Source organism: Anabrus simplex, chromosome 3 (assembly GCF_040414725.1).
Source record: "Anabrus simplex isolate iqAnaSimp1 chromosome 3, ASM4041472v1, whole genome shotgun sequence".
Classification (NCBI taxonomy): Eukaryota; Metazoa; Arthropoda; class Insecta; order Orthoptera; family Tettigoniidae; genus Anabrus; species Anabrus simplex.
In genome coordinates this window covers 65,413,020-65,438,195 of record NC_090267.1, presented here as the reverse complement: position 1 = coordinate 65,438,195, position 25,176 = coordinate 65,413,020, and the positions used below count along the sequence as shown (strand labels likewise).

Here is a 25,176-nt window from a genome sequence, read left to right as displayed (position 1 = left end):
GTTGCCTGTAAGCTACCATTAGAACTGTGTTAATAGTATTACTAACTTCTGAAGCGTTCAGGAAGAAATTGATGAAGATTCTCCTTGATTGTCAAAAGTGAAATATAGGAGCAGTCACAGAAACGATCCTTCGACTTGAAACAGGGCATTCGTTCGCTCACTTAGAACGTGTTACATTAAGGTATTAAGATGTTACTTGAAGTACGAAAGCACATTAAATTTGGTAAATAATGGAGATTCACTGTTGCTAAGAGCGCGAACCGCAATGCTCGTCTCAGTAATATACGAGCTCATTATCTTTACTCTCGCTTCCTTTATCACCGTGACGGTTCGTTATTGGAAAAATGTATCTCACGGGCAACAGGAACACTCCACATATTCACCTGTGATCTGCTCTCTGAAAAACAGGTAATTCCTTATACGGTATTTGTGATCAGTTAACGAGGATTCAGAAAGCCTTGTGCTAGAAAGACATGTTTTAGTGGAGAAGAATATATTTTGATATTCCATATTTTAATTTATTTTAGAGGAATGTATTCTCTGAATATCAGATATTTCAGCTAAAAGACTGGCTGAGATTGACCACATTTACGGGAAGAAATATTTCTAAAACTTCCGGGCCCAGTGACCTAGATGTTAGACACTTTAAACAAGCACAAAAACGAATAAGCAAAAACTTCCGAAATATCGTGACACATTTAGCTTCCGTGGTAGTAACAGGTGCAAGTTGCCTATGTGATTGCAGTTTAGTTGCAGTTAGTCATAACGAGATAGACGTGTTGATTTGCAAATATGCACACACATCGTATATCATAGCGTAATTTATCCCCCTGTGGGTGGGGCGGAAGAATAACACCCACGGTGTGCCCCGGCTTAGTAAAAGGCGACTAAAAGGGGCCCAAGGGCCCTTTACTAGTATTGTGGGTTGGCGAGCACGGGGGTCATAGCTGAGTCCTGGTATATCTTCCAATTACATGTTGCAGGCTCCTCCTACCCAATCCGACCTTCATTTGTAAACTCTTCTTCCTTTACAATCCCGATGGTAAATGAAATGTCGTATGGCTTTTAGTGCCGGGATATCCCAGGACGGGTTCGGCTCGCCAGGTGCAGGTTTTTCTAATTGACACCTGTAGGCGACCTGCGCGTGGTGATGAGGATGAAATGATGAAGACAACACATGCACCCAGCCCCCGTGCCATTGGAATTAACCAATTAATGTTAACATCCCCGACCCGGCCGGGAATCGAACCCGGGACCCTCCGAACCGAAGGCCAGTACGCTGACCGTTCAGCCAACGAGTCGGACATCCCAATGGTACTAGGTGACGAGTCCTACGGAGTCCTTCATTTTCACGCTTTTTGTGGCCCTTGTCTTTTGTTGGCCGAACCTTTCATTTTTCGAAGTGTCGGACCCCTTACACATTTTACCCTCTGGTTAGTGTTAAAAGAGGATGGTTGGCTAGTTGTACTTCCTCTTAAAATTATAATCACCACCACCGCCATATCGTACTTTATGAACATTTACACTTCATGTAGAGCTACAGGTATAAGTTTTTCGCAGGTACACATTTCCAAGAAATAATTGAACCTATACATATAGTATTCGCTGTGGGTATCCATAGGTTTGCTATCTACATGGGAAATGAATGTTGAGGACGATTCACAACAGAGGTAGCTAAAACGCTTTCTATTTTCTTACGGTATCTTTTGTTTACTGAACATTAGCTCTGGATCCCACTGCAAAACTTCTGGAGGTATTTGTATGAAAATCTCCTGGCCTAGTTGTAACCTGATGGCATAATACGAACTTTTACGCCAGGCTGAGTGACTCAGACGGTTAAGGCGCTGGCCTTCTAACCCCAACTTGGCAAGTTCGATCCTGGCTCAGTCCGGTGGTATTTGAAGGTGCTCAAATACGACAGCCTCGTGTCGGTAGTTTTACTGGCACGTAAAAGAACTCCTGCGGGACTAAATTACGGCACCTCGGCGTCTCGGAAGACCGTAAAAGTAGTTAGTGGGACGTAAAGCAAATAACATTACTATTATTACCGAACTTTTACGTAGCATGATTAAGACAGCGTCCATCCACCGACAGTTTCAAGAGGAGAATGTGGGTTTTAGAATCGTATTATCAAGTGTATTTCACTTAAATACAACGTAATTTTCAATATTCATTCAGTCAACATTGGATGTATTTTTGTGGGATATTAAGTAAACATAAACGCATTATGGCGGATTCTCAAAGTCCTTGAATCTGAAATAATTACTCAACAAGTAGCGTGTTATCACAGTCACGAGCGAGACATCGGGAAGTGCGGACGTGTGAATGAGCTGAGGTGCGCAATATGGGAATAACGATACAGCAATACAGGCTAAGAATTGGAAGATGCCATGGTGCAAGGCATTGTTGGAAGGAAGGTGGAGTTGAGAGAGGAAGAGAAATTAGTGGTTATAAAGGACTGTTGGAGATTATGTTGTGTGCGACGGTTTTTGCGACGCTGCTGGTGGTAGGAGGTATAGAAAAAAATCCGGGTCCAAACCAGGGACCGTTCGGCTGGGAGGAGCTTGAAGAGATCAAGAGAGTGGTGAAGGAAGCAAGCAAAGGAGAAGAAATTAAGGAAATGATGCAGGAACACCAGGCAACCCAAATGAAGGAGATGAAGGACTTAAAAAGTTTTATAAAAGAAGAAATTGGAGGTGTAAATGACAAGTTAGCGGAGATAGAAGATGAGGTAGGGAGCTTGAAAAAGAAGGTGGTGGTACTGGAAGAGGAATTAACAGCAATGAAGAGAGAAGTGAGGTTAGCGAGGAACGAATCAGCAAGAAAAAATGTGTTTGTGTATGGTGTACCTGAGGAAGGAACAGAATCAAAAGTGGAATTAGTATTGAAAGTGGTGGACATAGTTTCGAACAAAATGAAGATAAACTTTTCTCAAGTTGATATAGATGATATATATAGAGTGGGAAGGAACAAGGGACATAGGCCGGTGAAGTTAAGATTAATATCAACCCTGATGGCTGATATAATTCTGAGGAATGCTGGAAATTTGAAAGGATCGAACATTTATTTTAAGGCTGAGATAGAGAAAGAAGACAGGATGCGGTCGGATGTCTATAAGCGGCATATGTGGCGTGCTAGAGCGCAGGGATTGCGAGTCAAGATAGTGGGGAGGTGTCTGGTTACTTCAGGCAGAAATTGGTCGCGATCGTGGACACAGGAGGAACTGCTGAGGATGGAAAAATGTGAGGAGGAAATGAGTTGCAGAAATCGAGAGCAGGGCGACATCAGTACGGAGAAGGAAGAGAGAAGAGGGGACTGCGGTGTCAGCGGGCAGGTAGCGAAGACAGCAGAGTCCTTGGTGAGTCAGAACAGCCCAAGAAGGAGTGAATCAACAAGTAGGACACTAGACCGAAGTGAAGTGGATACAGGTAGTGAAGAGGTGACGAGAAGGGAAAGGAGTCAGGGTAGTGACTCAACCTCCCCGAATAGGAATAATGCAGAAATAAACCTGGAGAGAAAGCAGGCGTTAAATAAGGCGAGATCCTTAAGTTTAAAAGATCTATGGGGTGGGAAAAAAGGCTCTGGCACGGAAAAGGGGAAGGATGGGGGTGAGAAGAAAGAGAGGGATGGGGTGGAGCTAAAAGGAAGAATCACGAGAAGTAAGGGGGGAAGTGGTGAAATGCAGAAGTATAGGGAGGGAGGGGGAGGAAATAAATAACTAGATATGGTGATAGGGATGCTGAATATTGAGGGGTTGATGGGGAAGTTAGGGAATAAGGAAATTGTGGATTTAGTGAAAGATTTTGAGATTATTGCTCTAGTAGAGACGTGGTTAGGGAAGGGGGTTGAAATTACATGGGACGGTTATAGAGTAGTTAACGTGTTAAGGAAAAAAATAGGGAAGAGGGGCCGAAACCCAGGGGGCATAGTAGTTTTAATAAGAAATGAGCTAGCTGAATGGGTGGAGACGTTACAGACTAGGGTAGAAGGGGTAGTGTGGTTGAGAGTAAAAATGGGGAAGGGGGCAGCGGAAGCAATTTGTCTGGCACTGCTTTATAACCATCCGAGCGATTCAGTGTATGCAAATAAACATTTTTTTTGACGAACTGATTGAAGAAATAAACACAATTAAAGGAATGTACGTAGAAGATGGGATGATTTTATTGGGGGATTGGAATGCGAGAGTGAGCAATAGAGTACCGGTATACGGGAAAGAAGTAAAAGTAGACGGGGTACTGCAAAGGAAGAGTAAGGATAATGTTGTAAATAGTTATGGAGAAAGGTTATTAGAGTTATGTGCTCTAGAACATTTATTTATTTTAAATGGGTGGATGAAGGGGGATAGTGTGGGAGATTTGACGTATATTACAACAAATGGAGGGAGTGTGGTGGACATAGGAATAAGCTCAGAGATAGCGTTAAGGAGAATAATAAGTTTTGAGGTGTTAGAATATGGGTTGACAGAACATATGCCTATCAAAATAAAATTGAGAACGTTGGTCGCTGATGAGAAGGGAAAGATGGAGGAAAGTAAGGAGAGGTATAGGAATGGAGGATGGAAGTATGTATGGGATGATAATACTAAAGAGAAATTAAGACGGCATTTCAAAGAGGAGGGAGATATATTAAGGGTAGGAATTGAAAGGGCGGTAGAAGGGAATGATGTGGATAACGTGCTAAAATTAATTGAACTCCCTGTATGGAGGGTGGGGAAGAAAGTGAGGAGAAGGGTAGAGGGAGAAAAGAATAAAATGAATGGATGGTTTGATGAAGACTGTAGGAGAAAACGTGAGGTTGTAATGAGAGCCCTAGCGGAGTTTAGGAAGGAGGGTGTGCAAGAAAAAAGGAAGGAATATTGTAAATTGAGAAGGGAATATAAGGAGGTATTGAATGAGAAGAAGAGAGGATGGAAGGAGGCGGAAGCTGAAAAAATAAATATATATTGTAGAGAGAAGAAATTTGAGAGGATTTGGGAGTCAATAAACAAGATCAGAAGAACGAAACCGGAGGGGAAGGGGCATAAAATAGGAGAAAACGAGTGGGTTAGGCATTTTAAAAGGCTTTTAGAAGGTTAGAGGAAATTGGGTAGAGAAATAGACAAGTTACAAATTGGAAGGGAACTGGAAGTAGGCATTACAATATTGGATGTGGAGATAACAAGGCAGGAGGTAATTACAGTATTAAAAAATGCTAGACCCAAGGCTGCTGGAGGTGTGAATGGTATTTCCAATAGTGTATGGAAAGAGGTAGGGGCAAATGAACCGATGTTGAGAGGGATTGTGAAATTCTTTAATAGGTTGCTGGAAACGGGAAAATTTCCTAGAGAATGGAGGAAGGGGGTATTATGCCCTATTTATAAAAATAAAGGAGCTAGTAGTGATCCAAACAACTATAGAGGAATTACACTCCTAGACTCGCTGTCAAAGGTGTACACAGGGGTTTTGGCGAATAGGATAACAAATTGGGCGGAACAGTACGGTAGGATATCTGAGTTCCAAAATGGATTTAGGAAAGGATGTAATACAGTTGATAATGTTTGGATTCTGGACACTTTGATTACAAAGTGTGCGAGGATAGCAGGGCGTAAATTATTTATAGCAGCGATTGACTTAGAAAAAGCCTTTGATACGGTCAGTAGGGAGGCGCTATTTTTGAGATTAGGGGAGGTTGGAATGTCGAAAAAATGAGGGTGGCAATTGAAGCTATTTATGAGGAAGTGTTTGTGATGATTAAATTGCAGGATGGAAGGTTGAGTAAGTGTTTTGAATCGAAAAGCGGGGTGAGACAGGGATGTAAGCTATCCCCGATATTATTTATGTTACTTATAAATAATATTTTAGAGGGTCATGGTAGAGACGCATGGCAATGCCCTTGGGTAGGGAAAATGGAGGTTCCGGGGTTGCTATTCGCGGATGACCTATTGATTTTGGTTTTGACGGCAAATGGGTTGCAAAAAGGGTTGGACAAGGTAGTTGAATATACTAGGAAATGGTCTCTCAGAGTAAATGTAAGAAAGACTCAGATAATGGTGTGTAGGAAAGGGGGTGGGAGAAAGAATAAGGAAGTCTGGAGGCTGGAGCAGGAAGAAATTAAACCAGGGGGAAAAATTGAGTACCTAGGTGTAAGAATTAGTAAGAATGCTTCTTGGAAAAATCAGTGTAAGAAGGCAAAACTTAAAGGAAGAGGAGCGCTTGCGGTAGTAGGAGTATTAGAAAAGAAATTTCCAGACGTTAAATACAAAATTCAGAAAACGGTGTTTAAATCACTGGTAATGGGCAAAATGCTATTTGGGGTTGAAGTATGGGGATTGGAGGAAGACAGGTGTGAACTAAACCAGGTGGTGGCGAAATTTAGCAAGATCATGATGGACCTACCGAATTGTACAGCCAATGCCGGGGCCAGATTAGTCTGTAAAGAATCGATAGAGGTTGAAATAGCTAAGAGGGTGTTCAAGTACTGGATTAGATTGGAGGAAGGGAAGGGTGGGGCGTTAGTACAAGAAACGTTTAATTTTCAGAAAGGTATGACGAATGAAGGTTACTGGGTGAATAAGTGCAAAAAATGGTTACAAAAGATTGGATTGGGGGTATATGGAGAGGTCTGGGGGGATGGTAGGAATAAATGGGTATGGGAAAGGATAAAGGGAAGACTACTAGATATTGAAAGACAGAGCTTAATCGGGGAATGTAGAGAGAGAGTCTCTTTATCAGTATTAAATAAATTGGTGGAAGTAATAAACCCGAAAACGGAGTTTGAGGGTAGAAGGGATAAGAGAGGTTTGTATTGGTGGGTATTGCGTGTACCGAGGAATAGGGGGTGGGTAGGTAGTGAGAATAGGGATAGATGTGTGTTATGTGGAGAGAAGTGGGAGGACCTGCATATTTTTAATCAATGCCGACCTTTGGCGGAGATAAAGATCAAACTACTAAGTAAGAAGGAGCTGCATATGGTAGGGGAAAGCTATAAGATAACATCTTGGTTATGTAGAGAGTGGGAGAAAGGAACGAATATAGCGAAATTCTTAAATGTGGCCAGAGCTATATTTATAAAGAAATTGAGGGAGTAACAGGGGTTGTGCAGATAATGTGGTTCGTGCTGAGGGAGAAAGGGGGAAGGCATTCTGTTCAGAGGAATGGATATCCGCGCTGAGCAAATGCGGGAAGGGTATCATGGTAATAATGATATCAGAAGAGGGGGCTGTAGTGTTAGGGGAAAGGGGGAGAACACTTTGCCCTGTGGAAAGGTGATCCGCCTGGGGCAAAGGGAAAGCCTGAGAAAATTAGGTAAGCGTTGAGAAAAGGGGAGGTTGAGTAGGTTTGAGGGTAGTGTAAAGCTTAGGTGGAAGAAAAAAAAATTAAAAAAATAAATAAAACAAAAAAAGCGAGTTGACTGAGTGAACTAATGGACTTGGAATGGAGTACTGTCTGTTGGTGTGTAAATGAGGAGTGAAAAAATGGATTGTTTAAGTGTATTTGTGTGAGGAGGGAGTATAAAGAAGGTATATGTGATAGAATTGTGATAGATTAAGTGGGAATGTAGTTAAGGAGAAAATGTTGGCAGTATGGAAATTATGAAAGTAGGTCATAAAAAAATTTAAAAAAATGAAAATGGTGTAGATGCCTTGATGAGGGGTGTAAAATTGAGGGATTCTTGATGTTTATGTATTAAGTTTAATAGGATTTAAGAAATGGGATCTAACAGTTTGATGGAATTGAGGTGTTGTAGACTGAGAAGACGGAGTGAACTAATGGATTTTGAATGGAAACTGTTTGTTTGTGTGTAAGTGAAATGTTAAAAAAAAGTCAAATTGTTTTAAGTGCGATATAAAATGATTGTTAGTTGATGTTTAAGTCTGAAGCTTAATAAGGTGAGTAGGTTTGATATATGAAGTGTGGTGCGGTAGGTGGAGAAGACTGAGTGAACTAATGGACTTCGAATGAAAAAAGTTTGTCTGTGTAAAAAAAAGTGTTAATTGTTTTAGGTGCGTTGATGAGGGATTTTAAATGGTTGTTAGCTGATGTTTAAGTCTTAAGTTTTATAAGGTGAGATGTAGATAGCGGAAGTAGTGCGTGAGAGGTGAGGGTGACGTATCAAGGGAAGAGGGAGGGGTGGGGGACTTGACCCCACTCCAAAGAAGACTTGAGCATGTCTGCACGGAAATGAAAAGGATAGGGAAGGTAGTGTGCTGACAATGGTCAAGAGTATGTGTGACGTACATAGCGGAAGTGTGTTGCAGGCCACCTGTTGGGTCTGGTTTCAGCCAGGGTGGCTTGTAACACATGATAAGGAAAGGAACACAGTGTTTGTCAGCGAGGGTCGGTGAGATACGATACCAGTTCTCACGTGGCAAGGCTGGTGGCTGCTGTAGACGGGTTGGTGGGCGTGTGTTCCATGCCAGGGCTGTTGCAGCGACCAGTCTAATTAATTTTTAAAATTATATTTTAGGTGGTAGTCAGGGGTTGGGCTTTGGGTAGTTAGTAGTGCGGTATCGTCCTGCATGTGTGCTGGCTATCCGCGTACGTGTGGGATGATACTGAGTAGATGTAGAGGTAGTAAATGTAGTTAAGTAGTTTTAAGAGAGATGTAGTTGCTATTATTGCTTGTTTTCCTTTGTTTCGCTCTGTCTGTCTTTATTGCCTGTAAGCCGATGGTGTACACTAGGGTGGGCAATAAAGATATGTATGTATGTATGTATGTAAAATAAAACAAGTAGCGTGTTATGCTATCTACTAATTGAAATCAATATTTTTTATAATCATTTACAAGTTCATTCATGTTCGAGTTTTCCACTTTAGGCAGTTAATACTGTACTCACCAACATGGCCAAACACATATCAACCCGGCGCGTCCAACTCCTCCTCTCGACCACAGGCCTTTCAAAGCCCAGTGTTGTTCTGAGAGCAGTTCACCCTAGAACTCCACTCTCACACAGCATTGAACTCCTTACAGCCTTCTCTCTCACTAGTCGTTGACGCCCTGTTGAATGGCTCATGACTGTCTCGAGACCATCTAGTAACCTACTCACGACTTTCTTGCATTCACCAGATCCTTTCACATCTTAGTGTCGTTCTGAGAGCAGTTCATTCCACAATACCACTCGCACGCCTCACTGATTTCCGAATAGCCTTCTCTCTCAGTAGTCGTTGATACAACGCGGAATAGCACATGACTATCTCACGACTATCTCGTAACTGACTCAAAATATTCTCACATACCTCAGCTTCGCTTTCTCATACACCACTAGAAGATTATAGATAAAAAAACGTTGAGCTTTCACTTTCAGATCATTTCGAGCGCCAATATTTTCTTAACCTCCTTCCAGGATCTTCGAAGGAGCTTGGCCAACTTGTTTTTGGTGTGCCTTAGCAATTCGCCGGGGCTATTCATTAACTCGTCACTGACCCTACCCACACTGTCACCATTAGACTGGCATTGTCACTCGACACGGGTCCCTTACGGGCCACTATTTATACTGGCAGAAAAATATCTGAACACCATGAAATGAGGAATGTAAAATATGGAAATGTTGGCGATATATTTGTCATTGTAACATATTTAATCGATTAAAGGTACACGACTACAGATTAATATCCGCGCGAGAAAAGCCATCGCAAATATGCCATGATGGTCCATTAATAACCGGTGTAATCACCTGGATGTTGAATGCAGTCGCATGCATGGATTGTGTCGTACAGGTGCCGGATGTCAGCTTGTGGGATGGAGTTCCATGCCTGTTACACTTGGTCGATCAATACAGGGACCGCTAATGCCGGTTAGGAATGACTCTGGAGTTGTAGTCCAATGATGTCCCATACGTACTCGATTGGGGACATATCGGTGGATCGAGCACGCCTAGGCGACATGTCGACACACTGTAGAGCATGTTGGATTACCACAGTGGCATGTGGGCATGCATTATCCTGTTGGAAAAACACCCCCGGGAATGCTGTTCATGAATGGCAGCACGACAGGTCGAATCACCAGATGGACGTACACATCTGCAGTCAGATGCGTGGGATAACCACGAGAGTGCTCCTGCTGTCATTGGAAATTGCTCCCTAGACCAGAACTCCCGCTGTAGGTCCAGTATGTCGACGCCGCAGACAGGAGGAATGCAGACGCTCACCTTGCTTCCTTCTAATAAACACACGACCATCACTGGCACGAAGGCAGAACCTGCTTTCATCAGAAAGCTCAACGGACCTTCACTCCATCCTGCAACGAGCTCTCGCTTGACACCACTGAAGTTGCAGACGGTTGTGGTTTGGGCAAGTAGAATGCACACCGCAGGGCGTCTCGCTCGGAGCTTTCTTTCAAGTACCTGATTCCGATCAGTTCATTGCGTCACTGTGGTGCCAAATGCCGCTCGAATTGCTGCTGCGCCGCAGCCATACGCCGAATACGGCAGTCCTCCCTCTCGGTGGTGCCACGGGCCCGTCCGGAGCCCGGTCTTCTTGCGAACGTACCTTCTCGTGACACCTGCTGCCAGCACGCCTGCACAATGGAGACATTCCTGCCGAGTTTTTCTGCAATAGTGCGGAAGAAAAATCCACCTATTATACAGCTTCGTTCAACCGCAGTGAGCTGTTGATACTGGCCTCTTCGTCATCGTAAAATAATTCTTGACCCACTCACAGTCACTCCGTCCAATCTCACAGGTAACTAACGCTCCCGCACAGTACGGCCCGTATTTAAAGCAAACCGTATGTGCAACGTCATGGGGCAGCTACTAGCGCCACTCTAATGCGATTTGCGGGACATTTAAATCAACGTCATCTTTCAGATGTATAAACATTCCTACCGACGTTCGGTAATCTAGCACAACCCCTTCATTGTGTCTGGATATTTTTTCCGCCAGTATATATATAACCGAAGACCAGAATATTAAGAAACATCCAAGTGAGACAGATACAAATAAGTTAAGTGATATTGACGAATCTGGAGGGAAGAAATCGAAAAGTATTTGATATAGAAATGTGAAAGCGTTTGCTGCCTGCTTGAAAATAACTCTTTTAGCGTTCGGAACAAACTTATTCACCTAAAATTTCCATAACATATGTACTCAAGGAATGTCGCTACTTGTTTCAAACGTTTCAAACGTACGAATACCCACCCAAAACTTTCGAACGATATCTTTCAAGATTCCAGAGTAATCTTACCAGTCTGAGAGGTATTATCCCTAGAAATATAATTGACACAATTTCAGTCGAATAACAAAATAAGAAAATGAATTTCTCTGACACTCTCCGAATTCGTTATTGATACCGGTTCTGGAGTTCGAAGGCGAAACTATACCGAGGCGTCGGCTGAAAACCCACTAGCGTGAAGGGACGACGCTCTGAACTGGAGCATCTGAAGTAAATGTTCGATCAGGTACTAACGTCTCTAAAATGCCGTCAAACATGGGGCGTCACGCTTTGCCTGAAGTGACCTTAACATATTACCTTACAATGCTTTCCAACTCATTCCTTTTGTCTTCGAAAGGACGTAGTGCCTTCATGAGTCAGTATTCTCAATGGTTCTCACTGGTTGGCCATGTGGAACGTTGCAAGGAAACTTAATCGTCTATGATTTACGATCGACGCAATCCACCGGAGGCCAACCCCTGTTCATGAGCCACCCAAAGTGCCCACATTAACTTTCATTTCCTAAAGAGTTGGCTCTTGAAAATTGGCCAGACATTCTCAGAGCTCGTTGTTCGATTTTAGTGGAGAGCGGACTGAAATTCAGTGTTTTGTCTCTTACTAATTACGCAGAGACAAACATTTTACATGAACATTTTTAACAGGTGTACGGGCGACCAATTAAACAACATCTGGTTTCCAGATAATAAAATATTTTGACGGAGGAAGTTCCTATGCAGTTTCGAGTCATTTAGCAATCACCTTGCATTAAGGAGAAAGAGGGTTCGAACCCCACCTCCCACTGTCGGCAGCCCTGAAGATAGTTTTCTGTGGTTTCCAATTTTCACGCCAGGGAAATGGTCGGCTGTACTTTAATTAAGGCTACAGCCGATTCCTTCCAACTCCTAGCCCATTCCTATCCCATCGTCGCCATAAGACCTACCTGTGTCAGAGCGGCGTAAAGAAGATTGAAATCAATAAATATAATAGGTAGAATGACTTTGCATCATTGCCTCCGTTCCACTTTGCGAATTGTACACTTTCCTGAGAACTGTATTGTGATATTAAGATATCTGTCCATTTTATCGTGAGTATATTTCTAGTAGTAACTTATACACAAATTTCCAACCAATGCTATTTTGGACTTTTCCATTTAGATATATTGTATAGAAGTAGTTCGTAGCTCTGTAACGGTTATCTGGGAATATAAGTTACATATGAACTTGTTCCAGCCTGAGCTGTACCAGAACGAGATGCTGGTTCGACAAGCCTCCACAGACAGCTCGGGGACGGAGATGGAATATTGCGGAAAGTTACACTTTGCTCTGCGGTACGACCTGGAGATGGAAGGGCTCATTGTGAAGGTAAGTCAAAAAGTTCTTATCGTGTAGTGCTGGATACTTAAAGTAATAATAATAATAATAATAATAATAATAATAATAATAATAATAATAATAATAATAATAATAATAATAATAATAATCTATATAAACAAAATCGTAACGACCGTGTCTGCACATTGAATATTTTGGTGAAATATTCTTACAGTTAACTGTTCTATGTTCAGTAATGACCATATGAATATTGTATAGTTTTGTGCCTGTCTGTCTATCCGTTTGTCTGTCTGAGTTCTTACAACGGGAAATCTAATGGATATATTTCTACCAAACTTATATATAAAATCCACCTGCCCTCGGGTAGGTTTTAGGGCCAATATTATTCTAAATCTCTCAATGGATTGGAGGTTTATAAGAAGATCAAACACGATTTTACCCTCCCACACAATATACATGACCAGCCTTAATGGAAATCAACTCCTTAAAAATAATCATGTGTACATTTTCGATGGGAGGATTAATAAGGAAGAGATCTTTAAAGGACGGTTTTACAAGCTATGTCATGTCACTTCAATGTGGGTTAACTGGAATATCTAAAGAACCATTTTACATTTTTTAATAAACAGATAATAATAGAGTTTGTCGTCAACTATTGTTTTCATGAGTCTTCGGCCACCGAGCCACTCCACTCCAGGTTTCAGGTGAACAACAATATGTAACCGAGAAGTAGAGAGAATTTAGCCCAACTTGGGATCGGGAAGTGTACCGTTCGGTAAACTCTGTGATTTTCCTCATTCTGTCTCGAATTTGTTCAGCTTTATCGTACTTCACGTTACTGCCACGTGACTTTGTAGAAACATATCAATTTAACACGTGGTATAAAAAATAATTGTGCCATGTCACTCCTTTCGATTACATACAAGATCCTCGCGAAAACATTTCAAACGAGAGCTAAAGCACAGATAGATTAGCAACTGGGAGAATACCGAGGAGGGTTCAGGAAAGGGCGATCTGGTTTTGAGCAAACCATGAATCTAAAATCAGTTCAATCGTACATGAAACTGAGGAGTGAGAAATTCGTAGTGACCTTCGTTGAATTCATGAAGGCTTACGACTCGCTGGATTGAAGTACCCCGATCCAGGTTCCAAAAATTTGGGTTTAGATAATAATACAAGAACAATCATCCAGAAAACTCTGTTGGAAACAATCTCCAAAGTGAAATTCAGCGGGGGGAATTCTGAGTGGTTCGAAATACGGATAGGGGTAAGGCAGGGAAATGGGCTCTCACCTCTGCTATTCAACGGTGTTCTCTAGAAAATTATTCGATAGTGGTGTAAAGAACTGTGCAGGAAGGTATAGTGAATGGGGTCAGACTATGTTGTAAGAACAAGGATCTGACAATCGACTGTTTAGCCTTCGCAGATGACCATGCAAAACTTGTATTCTCTTGACACGGCCACACAACAAGTCAGCCAACTACACATGCAAGCAGGAAAGGCAGGGCTTAGATTTCGTTTGAGAAAACAGAGGTCATAACGAACATCGAGTCAGCACCCAAAGAATTTAAGGTGAACGAAATTCAAATACCTGGGTGAGTGGATAGGACCCCACATTCAGAGGGGAAAATAGGCCAATATTCATGCGATTGTTATATATGCTACAAACGTTGTTGACAAATGCTGCACATATCCCAGGATTGGCATGCTTAAGAGCAATCAGAAGCAACTTCATTAATGTAAAAATTTTAATTATAACATTTTAAAATAAACATTTCAAAATTTCACGCCTTTTTAACAATATATCACGGTTTCCTTCATAACTCTTTTACTGATTCACGGATAATTATGATTTTTTCAGAGTTTCCTCCCATAATGTTGTACTACAATCTGTACCTCAATCAGATCAATAGGATTTAAATTCTATTTTATATAATATTTTTATTTAAAAATCTTTTAATATTTTCTGGTGATCGGAATAAAAACGCGACAAAAATATAAATCACAGTCTATGTTTATGATTGAGGTTCATTTTGTAGCTGGCGTTTTGATACACACTTTAAAAAAGGACAAGTACGAAAATTCTTATAAACTTGGAATTTATAAGGGAAACAGTGATATACTGTTAAAAAGACGGGAAATTTTGAATACTTCATTTCAAAATATTAAAATTATTAAAATTCTGACATTATTGAAGTTGGTTCTGGTTGCCAGGAAGCATGCTAATATTGGGATATGTGCAGCAATAGTCAACAACAATTGTAGCATATTTAATAATCGAATGAATATAAACCTATTTTTTTCCTTTCTTAAGCTGGGTCTCCCCCCTTCACGAAAACGAAGCTTTCGTGCAAGGATCAACAAAATGGAAATGGCTCAACACCTAACCAAAAACACCTACAATAAACGATCAGTGTCCTTCAAGCCAAACTCAGGCACTACTGTACCGTTATTCGACCGAAGGTGCTAAATCCATCAGAATGCCTTGAGATGAATAAGAAAGGCCTGGCATAACAATTGGAAGCCAAAGAGAGGAAGATTTTAAGAAAGATCTTGAGGCCGGTCAAAGAAAAAGTAGAGTACAGTAGACAATACAACGATTGACTGTATCTACACTTGGAGAAGACAACGGACAACATACTCAAAAGGAGAATCTCTTTCTGTGGCCACGTGACATGAGTGAGCTCCGGAAGATTGTCCAATCGAATTTGTGCCTGTTTTCGGGGAAAGAAAACCAAAGGGATCTGGTTTATAGAGTGGAAAAAGACCTACAAGAACTGGGGATCTCACATGAAGACATCTTAATAATAATAATAATGTTATTTGTTTTACGTCCCACTAACTGCTTTTACGGTCTTCGGAGACGCCGAGGTGCCGGAATTTAGTCCCGCAGGAGTTCTTTTTACGTGCCAGTAAATCTACCGACACGAGGCTGTCGTATTTAAGCACCTTCAAATACCACCGGACTGAGCCAGGATCGAACCTGCCAAGTTGAGTCTAGAAGGCCAGCGCCGTAAACGTCTGAGCCACTCAGCCCTGCTGAAGACATCTTGGAACGGTGACTATTTGAAGAAGAAACTTCAGAATGTACCGAGTTTTCAGCCAAAACTCAAAATGAAAACGCGCAAGAAATGGACAGAACAACGGAGGGATGTTCACCGAAGAAGAATACGGGAACACTGGACAAACGTGAAAGATAGTAGGAGAAAGCAGTTGAAATAATGTGATCAATAGAGATCGAAACGTGAATAATATTAATAATAATAATAATAATCTGAGCAATAGAGTTGCAGATATTTTTAATTGGTACCATATTCACTGTCCGCCTACTACGTGCCTATTTGGTTACGAGAGTGGTTCCCTTCTGGACGATATCTAGTTAGTTTTGTCGAGTGATAGTGAGAGGTAGACTAGAAGTTATTAATATGGTAATGACATCGACATGGAGCACCAAGAGATTTTCATCTCTTCATAAGCCGATAAAACTAAAGTTAGTTTGTTTCTAATGTAAGCAAAATAATAATTATAGACTGCAGCTCACGGGATGGTTGTCATACAAAATTGAATACAAATCATTGTCGAGATTGTTTCACGGAGATGAGCGTGACGTCTCATCTACTGCCAAGCTTTTTAGGAAATTGAAGTCTCTACATGAGAGATCTTGACCTGCATGCAAGAATAGAACACATTTTATAAATAACATTTCCACTAAGACAAAATGAGTTCTTAACTGATACGACGAAGAGATCATTTACTACTCATACTGAAGGAGCTCAAGTTTATCTTAATCTCATTAATATACGTACACGAGAAGATTGATATGCAGATTAGAAAACTAAGTAAGAGAAGGGACACATTTTCCGAGAACAGCGTTTCTCCAGGCAGTATTGATTGTTTTCACATCTGGAAAACCCATTATCGTGATCGTGTTTCTTCTTTACCTTCATCACTTTTCTTTTTTTTTTTGCTAGTTCCTTTACGTCGCACCGACACAGATAGGTCTTATGGCGACGATGGGACAGGGAAGGGCTAGGAGTGGGAAGGAAGCGGCCGTGGCCTTAATTAAGGTACAGCCCCAGCATTTGCCTGGTGTGAAAATGGGAAACCACAGAAAACCATTTTCAGGGCTGCCGACAGTGGGGTTCGAACCTACTATCTCCCGAATACTGGATACTGGCCGCACTTAAGCGACTGCAGCTATCGAGCTCGGTCCCCCTTCATCACTACCTTCGTGTCAAATTACTTCACTTACCTTTAAGAGATATTGCAAGGCGAACATTTATATTATAAATAACAATCTCATCTCTGTAAGTTACTCTTTAGAGCAGACGTTATACCCACATGTCACGGCAGCAATCTGCCGGGCAAAAATCCGAATTTATTTCTTGCAATCTGGGTCTGTTACATCAGCCTTGCCTCAATGAACCTCTCCCAGAGATTCATTACATGGTTCAGAAACTTTATCCATGGCAGTTCGTAACTACTGTACAGGATGGTATCGAACACAAATCATCACTCCTAGTAAGTAAGTATGTTAGTTAGAAACAGGCGGGAGTTACTAGCAGACACAATCACAACAAGCACATACAAACCAATGACGTTATCTTGGTGCCTATAGCCTCTCCTTCTTTTCATGATTACTTCCTCCTTCACGTAAACTGCCAGCCCTTAGCGCATGAAATATTTCAATTATCGTGAGCTGGCGTGGTGGGTATAAATGGCATGTGATAGGGTGTATACACTCATGTCGGTCTTAGCTGCCATGGGTAGAAAGGGTAATTTTTCTGATTTGCTGAAAGGAATAATTATCAACCTTCGGGGAAAACATGACAAAATTCCTGAAACACCGCAGTTTTTTTTTCTTTTTATCGTAGTAATGTAAGGAAACCGAAGTGGTAATTGTGGGCATGTGGGCTGACTAAAACTCAAAAGTGAGTAACTCACCGTCGAAGTAAATCAGTGAACCTTGCTCTATGTGGAGTTCCGAGATAAACGAATGATTACTGCACAAAGGTATGTGTGTGTAATAGACTTACATTAGCTCGACAGTACTGGAGTCAGACTTCTGTTGACTGGGAAGGGGTGCATCATCTGATGGGTCCCGTTAATCATTTTCATCGAACGTTTGGATGTTAGTGTGTCAGGCGGTAAACACCCGATGAAATCCCCCTGCAATCATTAGTGGACAAGCATAAACTGCTGATAGCATGTTGTAGTCGGGGAAACGTTTTCGTATCATTCTCTAGGACCTCTCATCAACATGGAAGGCACTAACGATCGATTTGATTTTGCTACATTTGCAGATAACATACACTTACCTAGGTTGTTTATCATATGGATAAGCAGTGCACCAGAACAATTTTTGTTGTCTCCATTTTGCTATGTGGATGTGTAAAGAAAAAACCTTACCGTGCCGTACTACAGGAATGTATTTTTGGATGACGGACTTATCTACAGTGTACTGTATTTAATGTTCATTTTCTTTACACCTTCATTCCTTGACACATAATTCACATGAGCTACGTAGGCAATACACACATTAAGGTCCCTATATATTTTTGCAAAGTAAACGTATTTAGCCCGGAAATACGAGCATGTGCGACAGATCTATGTCATAGAAATCATATACCAGCTGGTGTCAGTAGCGCAGCAGCAGTGCCTGAAAATGGCAGCTCGTATTATTTCTCCCACCGCTTGCGAGGTTCGGTCTGTGATGAAGTTCCTAAGGAAATTGTGATGGGCCATTCAAAACCGTAGGCATTGAATGCTCAGGGCAGGTGTTGTGCCGATCCATGGCCATGCTTGCCCACATACGGCTCGGCGCTTAGCAACTGTTCTGCAGGAGTTCGTCTGGGAGGTGTTTGATCTTACTCCGTACAGTCCTAGTGATTTTCATCTTTTCATGCACCTCAAAGAATCCCTCTCCTCCTGTCAGCACTTTCACATGGACAAAGAGCTGAAGACGAATGTCACTCGCTCGTTCCATTCCCAGGTGGCAGACTTCCACGACACAGGCGTACAAATGCAGATACACGATATGACAGGTGTATCAATTCTGGTGGCGATTATGTCGAAAAATAGCCCTAACATCGCAGTATCGAGTGCCAATAAAAATTTTCATGTAACTCTGTTAATTTTTTTAAAACAATAGGAAAGCTTAATTCCTGGGTCACTTTGTAGCCGACTCCTGTCGCCTAGTGTGAAGCGGCCCTAAGCTACTTGTAGTTACAATATGACCACATCTTTCGGTGTGTTTCATATTTCTCGTCTGATCTCCTTTGAGTAACATTGCACTTCATTGCTCCTCCCCATTCCCCCACCGTCAATGTTATTGTGTTTGCTTCTTTAAGGGGCTCAACTTTGTGTTTTTCATGGTCGTTCCCTCAATAAGCTTATAATTTCATTTTTCAGGTGTTCTTTTCCTCACTCAAAGCTTCCGATCTCATTGTTAACATGACTCAAAATTAACATAAACACATCATCATCATCATCCCCTTGTGGGTGGGGTCGGTAAAAGAACACCCACAGTATCCCATACCTGTCGTAAGGGACGACTAAATGGGGCCCCATGGGCTCTCAACACGGGAGAGTGGGTTAGTGACTCCGGGGCCTTAGTTGAGTCCTGGCATTACTTCCATTCACTTGCGCGGGGCTTGTCAATTTCATCTCTCCTATCCGAGTCCCTCGGCCAAGTCTTGTTCTTTTCCGACCCCAACGGTATTAGGTATCGTAGCCTAGGGAGCCTTTCATTTTCACGCCCTTCGAAGCCTTTGTCTTTCCTTGGCCGATACCTTCATTTCTTGAAATGTCGGATCCCTTCCATTTTTCTTTCTGATTAGTGTTGTATAGAGGATGGTTGCCAAGTTGTACTTCCTCTTGAAGCAATAATCAGGACCACCACCACGTCATGATTATGATGATGATGATCATCATCATCAACAAAACTGAATTCATGAAAATTGTTCAAAACTTTCCATCTCTGTCCCTTGTTTCATATCCCTCACAATGTACAGAGATGTATGTGCATCAGTGGGCCGGACTGAGTGGCTGGACTTCTGACACCAACTTGGCAGGCTAGATCCTGGCTCAGTTCGGTGGTATTTGAAGGTGCTCAAATACGTCAGCCTCGATTTGGTAGATTTACTGGCGCGTGGCCATGTGGGACGAAATTCCGGCACCTCGGCGTCTCCAGAAACCGTAAAAGTAGTTAGTGCAACGTAAAGCTTTCAACGTTATTATTTATTTATTCTGCGTCAGTGACAGTTTATTATTATTATTATTATTATTATTATTATTATTATTATTATTATTATTATTATTATTATTATTATTATTATTATTATTATTATTATTATTATTATTATTATTGGGCCCATGATTTATTGGCAATGGGATTCATTTCCTCAGTTAAATGGTAGTTGTTGACTGCTTTGTTGAACCGGAGTCGATCTTGAATGATTTCCTGTCGGATGCTAAATTACTGAATGTCATTTTCTGTTTCACTAAGCCGGTTGTTATTGACTTTCATTGAGAGAGCAAGGTTGAGAATCCTTTTGCTGAGCCTGTTATTGTTCATTCTGAGAATGTGGCCATAGATCTTCAACTGCCTTTTCCTGTCGGTGTCGTTGATCTTTTCAGAACGCAGATAAAACTCCCGAGGCTGCCATTTCATTAGATTCCCTCTCAGTAGACTGGACAAAAACTTTCCTCAATATTTTCCTCTCCTGTTTCTCTATGTCCTTAATAAGTGATGCGCCTCCAATGATCAAGGTTTCCGAGGCGTATAGTGCTTCAGGTTTGATAACTGAGTTGTAACTTCTTAATTTTGCGTTCTCAAAGTGCCCTGATTTCTTTCACCTCTGGTAGAGTAAAAAGTAACTTCTACTAAATTATTATTATTATTATTATTATTATTATTATTATTATTATTATTATTATTATTATTATTTATTTATTTATTTATTTATTTATTTATTTATTTATTTATTTATTTATTTATTTATTTATTTATTTATTTATTTATTTATTTATTTATTTATTTCCACAAATTTTAGTTACAAGTCAGGGATGGTGAATGGAGAAAGGAATGGAGAAGGTGCCTCCACCCCTACTTAAAATTACGATATTAAGTAATTACAATCATAGGGTACAGAATGTGCTTATATATAATTACCATATTTAAGTAGACGTATTATTTACATAATGTTCACAGGACCTGTTCAATATTCAAATAATTCTACATAACACACACACACACACACAAACACTTGGATTCCCACATGTACTTCAGCTAGGCCGGCTCATTCATACCCACATACAGTCTCACACACTCGGGATCACTTAAACATTCATCCGTCTCCCACGCATACTGAACATTCGCACAATAGAAAATTATGCCATGTTCAGGAGGTTTCGTTATACACCTTCAATCACGTTGTGTTCATTCTTTCCCACACAGGTGTTGGAGGCTCGAGATTTGCCCATCAAGGATGTGACGGGAAGCAGTGATCCTTACGTTAAAGTATATTTGCTTCCTGACCGCAAGAAGAAATTTCAGACTAAAGTTCACCGCAAGAACTTGAATCCCATCTTCAATGAGACTTTCATATTCAGGTCAGTGTTAGCAGTATATTTTACGGAATTTGTAAGGGTGCTGTTTCAGAACTTGTAAGTGAGAGAATGGTCGGTGTTTCAGTGTGGGTTATGAGGACCTCAGGCAGCGGTATCTTCAGTTCTCAGTGTACGACTTTGACCGCTTCTCGCGACATGACCTCATCGGACAGGTGGTGCTCAAGGGGCTGCTGGACAGCGCTGATCTGCACCAAGAGATCGAGTACACCATGAACATCTTGTGTGCCCCTCAGGTAAGTAGGCTGTATAGCATTACCCTGACCTCAGGAGGGCATCCTCACGAATGTGAATGAAGTTGTTAATATCTAATACTCTGGCAGTATTGCCCGGCTAGTAGGATTTGTATTACCTGCTTGACATGTTTTGTATGAGGATTTCTTCAGTGTGACATTGATTGAAATCTTACTAAATATTTTGTAGATTTAGAAATATTGTTATGTGTATAATTTCGAGATTTAATTTGAGATTATTTAGTTTCGCGTTGAACTACTGCATTTCCTTGTGGCACCCCAAGATTGTCTGTGAAGTAGTTGATATTCTCAAACAAATAATAAAAGTAATTACAACTGTATGAATTTACGCGTCGGGCTATATTGTGTTGTCATGGGGACTGTCACCAATCAGCCTAGCAACCCCGAAAAGAATCGAATCAGCATTCCTCTTGGTCATCTTGGACACTTTCTTTTACACCCGTTCTGAATCCCCATGTTGATGGAGGCTGAACAGGGAACTTAAACGGCATACAGAGTATCACAATTCATTTCAGGGACCATGAAAACTATGGATTCGATACTAATATGTGTCGTTTTCTATTATTTTTACATGTCATCCCCTCCCCTAGTGGTGCTAGTGATGTCTCACCCTCACATTATTTTTGCATATATTAAGTCATTTTTTGAACCGAGTTCACTTGAGAACTCCAATGTTACTTGCACACATACATCCATAATCTCAGTCATTTTGGATATTTTTTTACCTCGTTCCATCCCCATTGACCTAAAAGTCATCCGGAGTGTCAGTATGCATCTCAGCGACCCCTAAAACTATGTGTTCTATATTAATATGGGCGGTTTTCTATTATTGTTATCTTTCAGGTCATTTCATGAACAAATGCATGCAGCCATAACAAACAATTCTTATTTGTAATTTCTTGAGGACGACATCATTTATTGCGCAAACCTGGTACGTCGTATGACCTTGGCAGATCCTAATGTTAGTACATTTATAAAAAATAAAGTCGTTCCTTTTCGTATCACGTTTCCTTAAATAAAATGGAATGGCGTATGGCTTTGAGTGCCGGCAGTGTCCGAGGATATGCTCGGCTCGCCAGGTGCAGGACTTTTGATTTGACGGCCATAGGAAACCTGCGCGTCGTGATGGGGATTGAATGATGATGAAGATGAAGATGACACACCCAGGTCCCGTGCCAGCGAAATTAACCAGCGATGGTTAAAATTCCCGACACTTCCGGGAATCGAACCCGAGCCCCTGTGACCAAAGGCCAGCACGCTAACCATTTAGCCACGGAGCCAGACTCCTTAAACAGAAAACACATACAGACAGTGCGATAACCATTGAATGGATGTCTATGGTACATGCTTGGATATTTACTTTGCTGCGCCACGGTAGGCTATTACGATCGAGACACAGTACGTCCGGTTATCTACCCGGTGGAGAAAATGAAACTGGCCAGGGAAATATTTATAAGACTGAAGCGTAATTGACCCTTGTTAAGGAACAGAAGAACTGTCCATCACACAAAATGCTGAAAACCGTAATTTCGATGCCCCGGTCGGTTGCTGTTACATGTCTGCTCGTGCGTATCTCCCGAGTACGTCGCTTTGTCATTATGTGTGAGTGAGTGAGTAAGTGAGAGGATCAGACGTGTTTAGTGACCAGTTGAATGCATCACAAAATGGTGCGCATGATAAAACAGCCTGTGTTCTTTGTCGAGTGTTGTGGGTAGCACGATTCTTGGGAAACCTGTACGGTAGAGTTTGCTCAAGAGTTTAAGACTGGAATTGTTTTGACAAAATTTAGTAGCAAAGTGAATAAAAACCATAACTATCCGAAAAGAGTTCGAACACTAGAAAACACTGTTCGAATGGAGGAAAGCCTGGAACGAAGTCCGACAAAATCTCAACGCCGTTTACCTCTGCAAGTGGGAATTAAGGGACCGTCGTGTCGAATCATTATCAAAGAATAATAATGTTATTTGCTTTACGTCCAACTAACTACTCTTTTACGGTTTTCGGAGACGCCGAGGTGCCGGAATTTTGTCCCGCAGGAGTTCTTTTACGTGCCAGTAAATCTACCTACACGAGGCCGACGTATTTGAGCACCTTCAAATACCACCGGACTGAGCCAGGATCGAACCTGCCAAGTTGGGGTGAGAAGGCCAGCGCCTCAACCGTCTGAGCCACTCAGCCCGGCCATTATCAAAGAGGACCTGCATCTATATTCTTACAAATTTACAGTTGATCATGCCTTCGAGCGTCCAGACGAACTTTTGTTACTCACTCCCAAGACTCTTTAAAACGTAGAAGTGAATTATATATTGTTTTTCAAATATCTGAACATTATCAACAGAACAGATTAACGGAATTATAAATAGAGATGCTGGAAATAGCCACCGTTGGCGTCCTATTATAAATGTTTCCCGGACGAGTTTTATTTTGTCCATTCTGTTCTACGCAGTACACGCTATGATGATGCCACAAAGCTTTCACACATAACATGCGTGTGCAGCTGCCTCTCTGTAATACATTGAAGATTATATTACACTTCTCTTCGGATTCGTTCTCGAATTACGGCGAAACATCCAAACACCCGTGCTTTATCAACTGCGGAGTCTACCCAGGATTATTATTATTATTATTATTATTATTATTATTATTATTATTATTATTATTATTATTATTTCAATTCATCCTTCATTGTTGTTTCCTTTTCCGTTCCTTCCAATATTCGTTCACCATCTTGCACTGGGTTTGCTTTTCATTCTTCCTTGGAATCATTCTATTCTTTTACTTTTGGCTCTCTCACTCTCTTCCTATAATTTTCTTTTCTCTTATTTTTTATATCATTCTTGACCCCTTGTATCCAGCTCGATGTTGACTTTTCCTTCCAAAAGTACATAAATATCTGTTTTGTTAATCTGGTATCATCCATTCTATAGATATATCCAAAAAATAGTCATCTGGTATTTCTTTATATTTTGTTATTTGTTTTACGTCGCACCAACACAGATATGTCTGACGGCGACGATGGGATAGGAAAGGCCTAGGGATTGAGAGGAAGCGGCGTGGTCTTAGTTAAGGTACAACCCCGGCATTTGCCTGGTGTTAAAATGGGAAACCACGGAAAACCATCTTCAGGGCTGCCGACAGTGAGCCTCGAACCCACTATTTCCCGATTGCTGGATACTGGCCGCATTTAAGCGAATGTAGCTATCGAGCTCGGTCTTATATTTTCTTGTATATTTCCTGTGTTCTGGTACATCTCCTTATTACTTCTTAATATCCATAGTTTGGATCTAAGATTTTTACCACAATTCTTCATTCTAGTACGCCTTTTTTTCAGTCTATTACCGGTATCGATATACCAGTGTATTGCACTGCCTTGAAGATTTATAGATAAGCATTCCTTGTGAAAATTCAATGTGATGCCATACTATTTGTGTTATTACTGGTAATTTATTATCACTCTTATTTGTAATGTATAGAACTAAATGAGGCCACAACACTAGTTGAAAATCGAGGATTGTGGCGTCGTTTAGTAAATTCACAGAGGCTTGCAGACTGAACGCTGAAAGGCTTAACAGTCTATAATGATAATGTATGTATGTATGTATGTATGTATGTATGTATGTATGTATGTATGTTATTTGTAATGACATTTCTATATGTCAGCGCGAATAGAACATTCCTTTTATCTCAGCAGAGGAAAGTTTAAAAATGAATAGGTTATTTCCAGAAATGAACATGTCTAATGAAATGGGAGTTGAGGTATTAAGGAAAGACAGTTACGGAGTGTTCTGCTAAAATAATGATTCCGAGTAATAACATGTACAGAAAATTATTCTAAAG

At 41.1% G+C, this 25,176-nt stretch overlaps 1 protein-coding gene across 1 annotated transcript in view; it reads left to right on the top strand.

Annotated features, from left to right (window-relative positions):
- Positions 1 to 25,176, top strand: part of LOC136866655 (synaptotagmin-10) — a 171,977-nt gene that overhangs the window by 80,893 nt on the left and 65,908 nt on the right. The window contains exons 3-5 of the mRNA XM_067143773.2: positions 12,356 to 12,487; positions 20,916 to 21,070; positions 21,153 to 21,321. Of these exons, the coding sequence (XP_066999874.2) occupies positions 12,356 to 12,487; positions 20,916 to 21,070; positions 21,153 to 21,321 (456 nt within the window). The remainder of the gene's footprint in view (positions 1 to 12,355; positions 12,488 to 20,915; positions 21,071 to 21,152; positions 21,322 to 25,176) is intronic.